Source organism: Delphinapterus leucas, chromosome X, assembly GCF_059928025.1.
Source record: "Delphinapterus leucas isolate spDelLeu-1000000601 "Yukka" chromosome X, BTC_Dleu_Yukka2, whole genome shotgun sequence".
NCBI lineage: Eukaryota > Metazoa > Chordata > Mammalia > Artiodactyla > Monodontidae > Delphinapterus > Delphinapterus leucas.
In genome coordinates this window covers 54,218,672-54,233,012 of record NC_143150.1, presented here as the reverse complement: position 1 = coordinate 54,233,012, position 14,341 = coordinate 54,218,672, and the positions used below count along the sequence as shown (strand labels likewise).

The 14,341-nt window shown below is 31.3% G+C and overlaps 1 protein-coding gene across 1 annotated transcript in view; it reads left to right on the top strand.

The window, feature by feature from the left end:
* The first annotated feature begins 386 nt into the window (after positions 1–386).
* LOC111178253 (protocadherin-11 X-linked) overlaps positions 387–14,341 on the top strand; it is a 107,179-nt gene continuing 93,224 nt past the window's right edge. The window contains exon 1 of the mRNA XM_089904914.1: positions 387–1,076. Coding sequence (XP_089761040.1) covers positions 537–1,076 — 540 coding nt within the window. The 5' untranslated portion in view covers positions 387–536. The remainder of the gene's footprint in view (positions 1,077–14,341) is intronic.

The window sequence follows — 14,341 nt, the reverse complement described above, 5'->3', positions numbered from 1 at the left end:
TGAACACCTTATAAATATTCTGGGTCTCATAATTACTCAACGTATCTTGCTTAATTTACCTTTCATCTTGATGTAAAAATGCATAATATTAAATTCAAACAAATCTGTCATTAGTTTTTTTAACAGTGTTTTTCGTGCTAGTATTTTCATTTAATGATTTTGGCAAATTTTTATTTTATTGAAGTATAGTTGATTTACAATGTGTTAATTTCTGCTGTACAGCAAAGTGGTTTGGTTATATATATGTATATATATATGTGTGTGTGTGTGTGTGTTTCTCTTTCATATTATTTTACATTATGATCTATTACAGGATATTGAATACAGTTCCCTGTGCTATACAGTAGGACCTTGTTGTTTATTTCATTTAGTAATTTTAATTTAAAACTGAGCATTTAGTTAACATACATTAATGCTTGGCCTTAATAATTGCTTCTTCCTCTTCCTCTTTCTCTTCTCTTTCTTTTCTTCTCTTCTTTTCTCTTTGGCAGTTCTCTGTGGACTGATAGAAAAAAACTAGTGCAATCCTGCCTGGTATGGACTTGTTGTCCGGGACGTATATATTTGCGGTCCTGTTAGCATGCGTCGTGTTTCAGTCTGGCGCCCAGGAGAAGAACTACACCGTCCGGGAAGAAATGCCAGAAAACGTCCTGATAGGCGACTTGCTGAAAGACCTCAACTTGTCGCTAATTCCAGACAAGTCCTTAACAACTCCTATGCAGTTCAAGTTAGTGTACAAGACCGGAGATGTGCCACTGATTCGAATTGAAGAGGGTACTGGTGAGATCTTCACTACTGGAGCTCGCATTGATCGTGAGAAATTATGTGCTGGTGTCTTAGTGGACACCCATTGCTTTTATGAGGTGGAGGTTGCCGTTCTGCCAGATGAAATATTTAGACTGGTTAAAATACGTTTTCTCATAGAAGACATAAATGATAATGCACCATTATTCCCTGCAACGGTTATCAACATATCAATTCCAGAGAACTCAGCTATAAACTCTCGATATGCTCTCCCAGCAGCCATTGATCCTGACATAGGAATAAACGGAGTTCAAAACTACCAACTAATTAAGGTGCGTTTCAAAAATGCTTCGTTAAAGATAGCACATTTTTTAAAGGGAAGAAAAAAAAAAGAATCTTAGTGTACTTCAAATTTTGAGTAAGCCATCACCACAATTTTACAAAGTTTAAGTAAAGCATAGCAAAGAAAATTTATCAATGCAATTTTTGCAATTGCATGGAGTTTATGAATCTTCATTTTATGTATATTCATTTTCAAGCAGTTATTTGTGTTTCCACTAACAATCTATTATAGCTGTCAGACAAGGAGTTCAGCCTTGCTGCTTACAAATCAATAACCTACACAGTATCTTACTTTTAATCTGTCTAGTCATGACTTTGCCTCAAACTTGGCCTAAACAAGCAAATCTAAACATCAAGAATGAATCCATAAACCTATCGGGTTTTCTATGTGATTATTTTAGACAGAAAGCTTTATCTTGTCCTTTGAAAAGAAGCCAAATACATTTATTTTGGGGGTGAATAGAACATTTTTATTACTAGCATTTCTACACAGATATAGTAGTAAAAAATATTTTTCATGCTGATTTCAAGTCAAAGCAAGATCTTTAAGCATCTCTTGAGTAACAAAATGAGATTAAATTTTAGATATGTCTTGTTAATGTTAAGTATTTTCATTTTGTTCCAATTCTTTGAAAACACAGAGCATTCATTTGCAGTAAAGGGTAAGTCAATTTTTCAGTCAAAGAGTTTCAGTTAACCTAAGGAATCTATTTTGGTTTGACTTGGGTCTTGGGGTGGTAAATGCAGAGGGAAGAATAGATGGAATATTTGGTATTCTTTGAAATATGCGCAGAGAGACTGCATTTATCATGCGAACGGGAGAATATTTTTAATTGGCTATATGGTACATAGAGTAGTAGAAAACTCAGATTGGGGTATGTGATATAGTACAATGCACTTGAATGATCTTGGCAAATGCGTAAAAGAACAAATGTGCAGGTATAATATAGATATGGTCAAGCAATTTTCAAAGTTTTATAAACATTTTCTGACTATGCATTAACAGATTATGATTATCATAATGACCAATGTTAAAATTATTCAAAGAACACATAAATAAGATATTTTGATGAATATCATCTGAAGGTTTTAGCACGGAGGTTGTGTAATATTGGAAAACTGCTCAGATGAAGCTGATATGTTGTGAAGATATATTTGTTTATAAATACATTCAGAAATCGAACTCTGAAGATCTTTTGAGTGATTTCAAGTGAAATGCAGATTTGTGTGTGAATATAAGAAGTAAAAACTGAAAACAGATGGATGATTTATAAATAAGCATTTCTAAGTAAGGTCCTTGCAATGGTGTCTCCTTATCTGATGAAATGCAAAAATATGCAGAAGTCAGAAAGATACAGATCACAATTTTGTGCTTACCACCGACTAGACAAGCCACCTCCAGCTTAATCTTTCTTACTTTTAGTTTCTCCAGTCATAATATGAGATTGATGGTATAAATTTCACAGGGGCAGAATTGGGAAGAATAAGCACTAAGTAGAGGGTAGATACACCTGCATAGAAGGTTTTTCGAGATGCATTGAAACATTTGACTGTTTATAGAAATGTGAGGCTTATTACTTTAAACAGTAAGTTGCATAGCAGAGTGGATACTATCTCTAAAGTTACACTGTCCAGTAGATGACTGGACAGTTACACTGTCCAGCAGTGATGACGGAAGTTCTATTATCTGTGGTATCCAATATGGTAGCTACTGGCCACATGTGGCTATTGATTACTTGAAATGTGGTTACTGTTACCAAGGAACTGAATTTTTAATTTTAATTAATCTTAATTTTAATAGCCACCTGTGGTAAGTGGCTACTATTTTGGAGAGCACAGCCTAAACAAAGAAAAGCAATTTATTTGGAAAATAAAAATTGACAGATTCAAATCAAAATGGGACCTTACCAAATTTAAATCAGGAATTAGTAATAGGGTCTCTCCACCCAACAATCCTGACAAATGTGTTATTTTGAAATGCAGTGCTTTACTGAAAGAATAATTTTGTAATGTCTCCCTCAGGGCAGCTTAATGAACTTCCAAGAAATTTCTGATTTGTCTTGAAAGCTGCTTAACAAATTCAAATTAAAAAAAAAACAAATAAACCCACTGGCTTAATTTAGGTTTGTTAAAATCTATTTTCATTTGAATTTCTTTGAAAGATTATCAGCAAGTGACATAAAGACAGGCTCACTAGAGGTTCTTAGATGAGTCTTAGAAATAGACATGCTCTACAGTTTCATTCTGTTTTAGAATGTGTGATAAACCAAAAGTGATGTACCTAAGTACTGGGGCATTTGTTTGGCCCAATGGGCAAATACTGTCCTGACTGCTTGTTAAAAATAATAATTATGGAACACAAAGCATAGCCCTGGGCTTGCAGAGGGCCATCTCATGGGTTAACTGAGTGCACTTTGACTTGCAAAAAGGTCCTGTCATGAAAGTGGTATGTACACTGGGGGAGGGGGGATAGGGAGGTTAAATAAAAAGAAAAAAAAGAAACATGTTATGATTCATCCATAAATTTTAAAAAGTGTTATAATTTGAAAGTAAGTAGGCCAACCATACTAATTTATTTTAAAAGACCTTTCCTGCAGAATAGGTTGAGAATTTAATTAATGTTAACTTGTTCTGTTTTTGTTGAGTAGACAAGAATAGCAAAATCACAGTTTATCTTAACTAAGGAAATATAAAATTTATATGAAAAGTTCAGATAATGAAGGGAGAGAAGGGGGAGATATAGGGAAAAATTCTAGGAAAAATTAGGTCAGTTGTCTTGCTATTAACAAATCTATGTTAATTAACAAGATAATTATCTGAAAATAAAGGTATTTGATAAATGTATCAAATGTATATAATAAAAAGTAACATAAGGCAAAACGTGCAATATTGATCTTCAAAAAATTAATATATAAATATTTTAATTTCATTTATGCATTTTATGATATTAGGTGTGCTTTGGCATAAACAAGGAAAGCATTATTATTACACATTTTAAAAATTTGGATATTGCATTTCAGGGTAATAATTTGTTTTGTTTATGATCATATGACTAGTAAATTGGGAACCAGAATAAGGTCTTCTGACTCTTAGATTTGATTGACAGAAAGAGACAGATAGATAACCTTGAGGGTGAGGATCACAGCAAGTTTAACAGGAAAGAAGAAGAAGAAAATGGAAAAAGACAAAGTAAAAAGAAAGTGAGGAATGAATGAATAACATGATTACCAAGTGATTCTGCTTAGTACAAAGAAAATTATGGTAAAATTAAACTTATCCACATGATCTTGGCAAGGTTAATTTTCAAATTTTTGAGAGATTAGGTTACTCTAAAGAAAAAAAAAAGCTTCATCTATAAAAGTTTTTGATGTGAATTGCCACTTAAAAAAATATCCAGAAGTGAAATCTTCCCTTTTCCCTGTCTCAAGTAAAGACATGGTATAATGAGAATTCCCCATGACATTCTGATATAATTTCCCTTAATTTGGACTAGCTATGCTAAAGACCTATAACTATATATATCTCTATATACACACATATATGTATATGTGTATATATATGCCATTTTTATATATTATAAATATTATATATATATTATAAACATATAATTTTTAAATGTTATTAAATAATATATTTTAAAATATATGTTATACATGGTATATAGTATATACTACGTGTACACTATACCTACATACATATTGTATACTATATATATAATTACCTGCATCTATGTGTCATCTATCTAATAAATATATACCACTGAGCCCTAGTAGTATTTGACAGAGCTGTTGTCCAGGAGTAGAAAGTTATAATGTCTTTCTAACTTCCACCTTATTATTCTGACAGCCTGTTACTTATAAAGCTTTTTTTCATATTCTAAGTCTGTTGTCAGGGAAGCTAGTACATTCACAAATAGAAATATACTTCAAGCACCCAATCTGACTCAGGATATAGATATAAACCACAGGGATCTACTTCTTTCCATGGTTGGAACTCAGGGGAAATTAGTTTGTGTAATGATGTTGCATATGTCTTCATTTTCTGCTTCAGATTTTCATCTTCCCTCACATATATCAGCAATAATATTTCTATACTAGCCCAGTGGCAGTGTGTTGATTGGTCCCCTTGAGGCAGGCATGACAATGTTTCAAAGGTTGACTGTGCTGACGGAGCGTGAAGATCAAATTTTTCTCAGATTCGTGACCCGACTCAAAGCCCTCACACAGTTTTGCCCATCTCATAAAGCATCCTCATCTTTTACATCCACCTCAAAAAAAATTAATCTTGGGCAGAGTCTTTTCACATAATCAAAGTTTGGGACCTTGTTTCTATTTTGTTTAAAATAAGATATATTTGGTTTTTACTTTAAAAACTAAATGAGAACTAAACATATTGCCTGTTGATCAAGAGTTTGGATTTATGAAACTTAGGTTAGACTTAGATTTGCTTTGAAATCTGGGGTTAGAAAATCCAAATTGTGAAAATTCTATCTACCATTAGATTTAGTAACCTTGAATACACTTGCCAAGAATGAGACATCAAATAATATATCATGGAGCTAAAGAGCAAGCAAACTTTATTATTCTAAAGGAATTAATATTTCTTTATCATATGTATCAATAGATCAAAGTAGTGTGTAGTATCAGGAGGAGTGAGTAAAATTCATTAATGCCATTGCAGGCATAATATGCTATAACAAACAATGTTATAATATGCTATAATATACATAATATGCTATAACAAACAATGTATTTAACTGCTTTAGAAAGCTAAGTTGCCTCTAAAGATATTCAGAAGAGTTTGAATACAATGATTTTCTCAGTTTTCAACTATAAAATGAAGTTTTATTTGGAAGTTCACCCTTTCAGCTTTAAGATAATTTGATTTTATATTCTCTGAATTCTATGATGTGCAGATTAACATTTTTGATCTGTGCTAAAAAGTAAAAAAGGTGACAGTCAAATGCTAATGACTGTTAGGTCCCTGAAAGCTAGGAGTTATTATCAAAGTGCACCTCCAGTGGGGAAAAATGACAACATAAAACTCATTCTCTTCATAAATGGATCTTTATTAATGTTGTCAGGTCTTATTACAATGAGAGTGTGACACTAATAGGATTAAGTAACTTTTGACTTCATTGCTATTATCAGAGTCCTGGTTAATACAGTCCACTAATGCCTTTCATTAAATACACGTGTTATTAATAGTCCCACATGCAACACATATATGTAGGACATTTTAGATAGCTCAATTCTAGAATTTATAAACTAAGATTCTGAAGAGCAAATGTATCTCCCCAGCTTTGATTAATTTACTCACATTCTGCCCTTTGACCTGATAATAGCAACTAGCTATAAGAAATACTGCTAAATTTTACATGGATTATTATTAGGCACAGGTTTATTGATCTGTTATTCTATTGTTCACTGTATCTAAATAAAAAACAATTTTATGTTTAATTTTGTGCCTGCCAAAGGGAAAGACTTAAAATCTATTAAATATATATTTAATTATACAACAAAATTATATAACTCTTTCATGAAAACATGAGGTTTGGTTATACAGATCTACTTGGCTCCCATAATTCTGATCGATGCTAAAAATCTGAGATAATAAACATTCCAATGTGTGTAGTTAGTTCAGCATAAATTATTTTTTTGATCTATGCAACATTATACTGACTGTATAACAACACTCTTAGTGAACTGAATTATGATCCTTCATTCAATCTTAGACCAAAAAAAATGATGGATTGGTAAAACTTTTGTACCAGAGGTGATAACATCTTGTTCAGAAGTGATGATAAAAGCAATAAGGTCATTTTGGGGGAAATTTCTGATTTTGACTTAATTCGATCAATAAAATAATTTAAATAGCTTTATGCTTTTACCAAGCTTTATGCTTTATGCTTTTATGTGAATTTGGACCAATTTTGAAGAAATTATTCTTTATCAAAAAATATAAAATGCATATGAAAAATAGTTCTCACTTCAAAATCAAATACAAAAGAAATTAGTATTCTCCCTTCACATTTATCAGTTTAGTCATGTTCATAAATCAGTAAAAAAGTGTGAATAATTCGATAGCATAATAGAGAAAATAAACTGCTTTGACCACAAATTAAATTTTAGTATATCTTTGTTGAAGTGTCTTAGTTTCTGAATGCCCATAGAAGGTACCAGAGGAAGGAAAGTATTAAGTTCAATTTAATTTTAAAACACAGAGCTTAAATAACTATTTTTGAAGTGTTCTTTATACATTGGTCTTTTGCTTGCAGAAATTAATATATCTCCAACAATATTATTCCACAATTATGTGATAATGGTTGTTTTTCTTCGTAAAAAGTTAAATATTCATTACTAGAGAGCTCAGTGCATCAAAATATAATATCCACATGCAAGCACACAGAAATGTGTCTTTTAGCAACTAAAACAATAAAACTATAGCTGTCCATATATTTTTCATTTGCTGTGAAATGTAAGATGTAATTCTAGATAATCAGTCATAAGAAACCTATTGCTTCTTTTTTAACACAGTGAAAAAGTGTTTACATTTTAATTGCTGCATGTAGATGTCTGTAAACTTGCAGGTAAACTAAGAAAAGTAATACAAGGTTATAGAATAGGAAATAGAAATAAAAAACCTTTTGAAAAAACTACTTTTAAACTTTGTTTTATTCAAAAAAACAAGTAGTTTTAAAAGTTGAATGCGTAAAATGAAGTTTTAGGTTATCTCACCTAATTTACATTTGTCCTTGAGATCTCACTTAACCAGGAATTTTATTTTATGGAGGATGTTCTCATGAACATATCTTATCCTATTGCTTATTTTAAATATAGAACTCCATTATTTTAAGCTTCTCCAATAGAATGAAGTAAAGCTCTAAAGAATGGAAAGCTGTTCTACTAAGTATTTTCTTAGTTGTAACGGTAACTGACTACCAACTAACATCTAAGTCTAATTCCAGTCATCTAAATTTAACATATACTTAATGAGTGCCCAGTGTACAAAGTCTTGAGGGATAAAAATACGTTTGAAAAATAGTCACTGTCCCCAGGGAGCTTAATAACAAGGCATTATGGGGAATATATTTCTACACTAATGATAGTAAGGAAGAAAACATTTATTGTATTAAAAGAACATTTTATCTTGAATTGGTCATTCTGACATTAAGAACATGGAATTATATTTAAGTGTTCACAGTTTCAGACAAGTTAAAATTTCCCAATCTAATTTCAGTAGATTTTCACCCAGCACTCTCATTAATTCATGATATTTTATTTTTTACTAGGTCTGCAATTGTGGCAGTGATACTTTCTGACAACATTTATCTGAAAAACAATTTCAAGACTGGAAGTAAAATCTTTTTGATGAAAATGTTAATTCCTGTGCTAGTGGTGGTAATTACATAAGTCCTTCTATTATCTTAATTCTTAAACTTGTCATCTATGCCTCCAATTCCTCTTCTATATAATGGTGAAAATAAAATTATCTTTATCTAACAGGCAGGGATATTATAAAAATTAATGAAATAAGAAAAATACATAAAATTTGCTGAGTGCCTTGAAGAAAAGTGTTTTATAAACAGTAGTTACTGGTTTTGCTCTCTGGTTTAAGATTGTAGCCTCCTCCAACTTTTCTAAAATTATGCTCTATACTCTTTAAAAACCTTATTTTACAACCTAAACTTTTCACACATATTTTATATATGTATACAGAGGAATATATGACAGCATTATTCTCTTTCTCAATCAGTGCCACTGGCTCCACATTTATTTCTTGACTTAGTTCAATTTAAAACAAACTTCCATTTACCTTCTTTAACTTGTCTCTTGAATCAAATGTTTCCTTCTCCTCATTTGTCTTTCCCTCCTCCTGGCCCTCCATATGACTATGATATTGCTAATGTGAATACTTTCTCATATACAGCTTCTACCATCTGGAATTGCTTTATTTACATCTCATTCATATGCCATTTTAAAAAATTAGATGTCCTATCTTGTCTTTTCTTTTTCACACTGAAAACTCTTTTCTATTTTCCTATTTCTTTTCTTGTAAGTCAGTCAAAATTGTCTTTCTGCAGTGGATTCTGTAGGAGAGATATATAATAACAAATTTGAATTTTTAAATTTTTAATCATTCTAAATTAAATAGGTTTCAAAAGCCATTTTTGCAGCAGGATATTTGCTAGAACTACACTTTCATGGATACTAGTATGTTTTCCTGGTTTAGGAGGGGGCCCTTATATTCACTGAGCACAAGAGTTTGCTTAGAAGTATCCATTTAAAGTAGCTTAGTCAGGGACAAGAAGAGCTTTGCTGTCAGTAAGGAAAATAATGAAATAAATAGTTAACAGAAGAACAAAGTGATGCTCTAAACAATCCAGGGATGAAAAAATTAAAAAAAAAACAATTTAATGGATTATAAATAAAGAAGTGTAGAACTTTATAGATTAATTTTAGTTGAACATAGTGCATTATTGAAGTCACTGAATAATTGTATGGATGAATGTGAGAGTGCATATAGCTATCAAAAAGTAGGAAAATATAATCGTGTTTAGATTATACAAAGTAATGAATATTCGATTAACTTAGATATTCAACTCCCTTCCATAAGTAAATATGAAATGAAGGCTACTTAGATTGGTTGAATACACAAAAAAACTATAAAATTCTGATTTTGATTATTATATTCTTGACTTCATTTAGTGGTGTCACACTGCTTTTTCTCTGAGGACTTAAATATTTAACAGATTTTGTGAGTTTCAGGAGGCCTTCAAATCTTTTAATTTTACTCTGAGGAAAGTGATTCCTAAAGGATCAGCTACAGATAGCCATAGCATTTTCCTCAAAACCATATCACCCCTTCAAATACCTCATTATCCTAGATTCCAAAACCAGTCTAGAACTTTCTAAGTCAAAGAAGTAGCGATGACCATCCTATCATATTTAAGCCTTTGGAAGCCATTGTAGTGGTATGGGAATGTATCTTTAACTAGAAGTACTCATGGGACTGGAAAAGTGAAAATTTCCTCATTGAGGATGGTATATATATGGCACTGAGTTGAAACATTGTTGGATGGCTTCTATATAGGCTGAACTAGCTTATCCATCTGGAGCTTTTAGGATTCTAGACATTTCCCTGAAATCTATTTTCTCCAGAAAACCCGTCTTGAGTTTTCAGGCATATTTAGCTGCTTCGAGTTTTGCTTTAGTCCTTCAAATGATGCTTTAGATCAAATACCTAATTGGTAAAACGAAAGGATTTTTATAAAGCTAGAGGTCTCACATAGAAAACCAGTTTACATGCAAAATAGCTAGATTAATAAAACTGACATTTTAATCCTTTTAACTCTTAGAAATCTGATTTTTTGTTATTTATCTAATAGACATGACTTCTTGAGCTGTATATTCTACACAAATATAATCATACTATGGCAAATTTAAGTAGTTTAAAGTAACTTAAAATTTTTCTCCACTTGTTTTATTTGGTATTTTGTAAATAGTAATCTCATTTTAACTATGTCTGGCCTTCTGTAATCTAGACTGTTAAAGGTTTGAGGCAAAAAATTGACTCCTGTCTGAGATAATCTTCTACATACCCTACAATCTAGTGGCTGGCCTTATTTGAGTATTGATTAATGTAAAAATAGCATTTTACCAAATAGCTCCCTGATATTATGAGACAACTGTGGTATTTGGTTAAGCAATTATTTTTGTATTGTTTCCCCATTTTAAGGCATAGTGTATTAATTAGATTCAGCTATAAGTAAACATAAACTATTGTTTTAGATAACCTCAAGAGTTATTTCAAAGTATCTTCATGGTTTGCTACACAGTTTACTGACAATTGTTTCATCTGCCACAATTGTTAAGCTTTCTTAAACTTAATTGCTCCAATGGGTTAGTGATAGTTGATTCACCCATATTTGCAGTGCATTGCCACAATGAGTTATCCACAATTCTTTTTACTGACAACAGCTTTTGTATTTTGTGTTACTATGATATTGGAAGATTTTTTCCCCCGCACATAACTGACTGCATAGCTCTATGATTTCACACATTAGCAATTTCTGTTTCACAAATAACTGGATTTGCTGTCCTAGTTGCTTTAAAAGATAACTGCTTATTTTGATTATTGCTTAGGCAATATTTGTAGTTATTTTAAGTGTTACTTTCTCAAATGATTTCCACAGACACAGTGGACAAACGGTTTGACCTGTAGAGTTCAGATTCAATTTGTAGATTAAAAAGAGAATTATCTTTGGGTGCCTTATATATATCTTTGTGTATATATATGTTTTAGCCTCTATTTTATCCTCACCTGGTTTTCTGTTATTTACTTTTGTTGTATAAAATGAGGTTAACCACATAATTTATCCTCCAAATAAGGACAAGTTTAAAAGTGAAAGGGCACCTCTTAATAATTAAACAGGGACACAAGAATATATGGTCACAATACATAAAACCCAAAATGTCTAATTTCTTCTTTGCCATTTTATGTTTCCTATTCTTCCTAAAGGTCTGAACTACCTTGAGCCAGAAAGCTGCCACTTCCTGCATATTAATGAAGTAAACTATTACTTGCACTAACTCAAACTGGACTCTCCATTTATTTTAGCTGAACAATTCTCAGGTGAACAATTCTGAGTTAGCTCAATTGGCAAAAGATTGGCTTGTGAAGAATTATCTGGCAGCAGACATGCTATCATCAAATTTATGTAGGGTGAATCCTTTTCTGAGCTGGCATTGTTCATCTCATGTAGTGTTCACTAAAGCTAAACAGGCAAGAGAATGGCATGGAAAGCAGATGTAATTTCATTAAAAATTCTTTTATTTTGGACATATGATTTCCTTAATCATTATTTAAATATAGGAAGGCTATCTGTCCTTTGCTTCCAAGCTTTGACTCACAAAAATTAGGAGGGATTAGCCTCTGGCCAAGGTTCTAAACAATTAAGGTTTTAAGAAGTTAAATGTGTTACCCCATTTCTCCTTTTCTACACTGTTTTCCCTGAGTACCTATTTATCTAGAGGCCATTTGAGTACAGCCTAAACAGTTGATGAGTTAGAGAACCTCTTGCACATCTTTTCGAACTAAAAATTAGATTGTAGATAAGAGCCTTGAGTGGTTTTTGTAAGAGAAGAATAGTGATTTTATCTGCATGGACATATTCTTCATAAATACTTTTAAAAGAACAGTTTATATTTTCCTTCATTATACTGATTTGAGAATAATAATGGATACTTGGATGCAGTATCAAATTGTACTCTGTTGTTGTTTCTCCATTCACCAACATTAAAAAACCTGATGTCACCAATAATCATTTAATTATTTTTGCATCATATGTTTTGGTTTTCTTCATGGATTTGCCTGGACTTCATTCAGGGTTTTGAACTTTTTTTACATACATACTAAATATAAATATATATTTTTAGATAGATAAATATGGGCACTTATGTCACCATCAGGAGATATATATTATATATTGTATATATATATCAGGTGTATTCTGATGGTGACTTAAGAGTGCCCATATCCTATTCTAGTTGAGCTAATCATTTTTCTAAAGATAAATTTAAATTTCACCCCCTAACTGTCCTATATGCCTTGACTCATAGAACCAGATATGATGCAGAATTCTATTTTAAAAGTCAATTGCGCATATCAGGATTACTGTTCTTTTATATGACATTATTCATGAAAAGAAAAGCGATTCAATGAATTAGTAAACACATTTCAAGTATGTTTATTTTGAAACTTGCCTTTAATTCTTAGAGATAGCTTGAATATTTTAGTATAGTCCCTAATAAATATAATTGAATGAGATTCAAGTATCTAGGTAATAGAGTTAATAGCAATCACTACAAACCTATATAATTCTGGTGGTAATAAAAATCAAGCTAAATACAAAATGTGGTATAGAGTTCAGCTAGTTTAATAATCCAAAGGTTTAATAGTATACATTTGGTTTTAGAGTAATGATGTTTTAAAGTGCAAATTGCTTATTATTAGATTCCTTAACTTTATATTAATTGTTTTTCTTCCACCTCTTGGCAGTTTACCAAATCACAAACGATTATTTTTTTAGTACCTGCTTTTATTTTATTTATTTATTTTTAATATCTTTATTGGAGTATAGTTGCTTTACAATGTTGTGTTAGTTGCTGCTGTATAACAAAGTGAATCAGCTATATGTATACATATATCCCCATATCTCCTCCCACAAATGATTTTGATCAGAGAAGAATGTCTTTTTCAGAATTTAAAACCAGTATTTATTAAATGTTTACCAGTCTACTATCATTGATAGGGTTTTGCTATACTTCAAAAATATATATCCCAAGTTGTCAAATTTTTGAGAAATTGTGATTACATTAAATTATAGTTTGATAATCAAAACATATTTGAGCATCACTTTAATATTCAGGCTTCTTGTCCTTGCTATTATGTGCATGAAAGTAATTGATCATAATTCTATATAAATTATTCATTCTAAACTGTAGTCAATACTTTGTTATTCTATAGTTAATAATCAGATTTAAGTGAATCATATCTTTTCCCATTACCTTTTTCTCCAAAATACTTTAAAAATATTTCCTAGAAATTTTCTACTTCAGCAAATGTATGTCAAGACTCCCAGACTGTACAGCTAAAACTAATGCAATATTGTAAATCAACCATGCTTCAATTTAAAAAAAGGCTCCCAGAAAACTTCTTTAAATTCCAGAATTATTCATGGGATTGGATAAACTCACATCTCCATTAGATGTTTTTTCCTGTTATTAGTAAAATCCCCTCTAGTTCTGATCAGTGTTGTAGCAGCTTTGTCCTTGGTTTTTATTATATATAGAATATTTTACAAGAAGCAGCATCTTCCCCCTTCTAAGAGGATAGTCAAAGCAAATTGGTGTGTTTATTTAGAATAGTAGGGATTTTTAAAGGGAATTTCAAATTGGACTTTCTAGGTATCACAAACCTCAATGTACTGGGCATCATTGATAAAGAGATTCCTCTTTTAACAATTTATTTTGATGTAGCTACATTCACTTTGCAGATTTTTTGGTAGTTGTGCATGTTTCCTTAAACCATTTTTCTTCTATTGGCTTACTGAAGTTGTGAAAACGTACAGAGGCTGTGGATACCAACAATTTTAAGTTCTGCTTTGATTTCCAGAGGGGAAATGTAATATTATACTGGCTTTGGCATATAAGACCTTTACATTAATTCTTAGTCAAGATAAAATAATAATTTT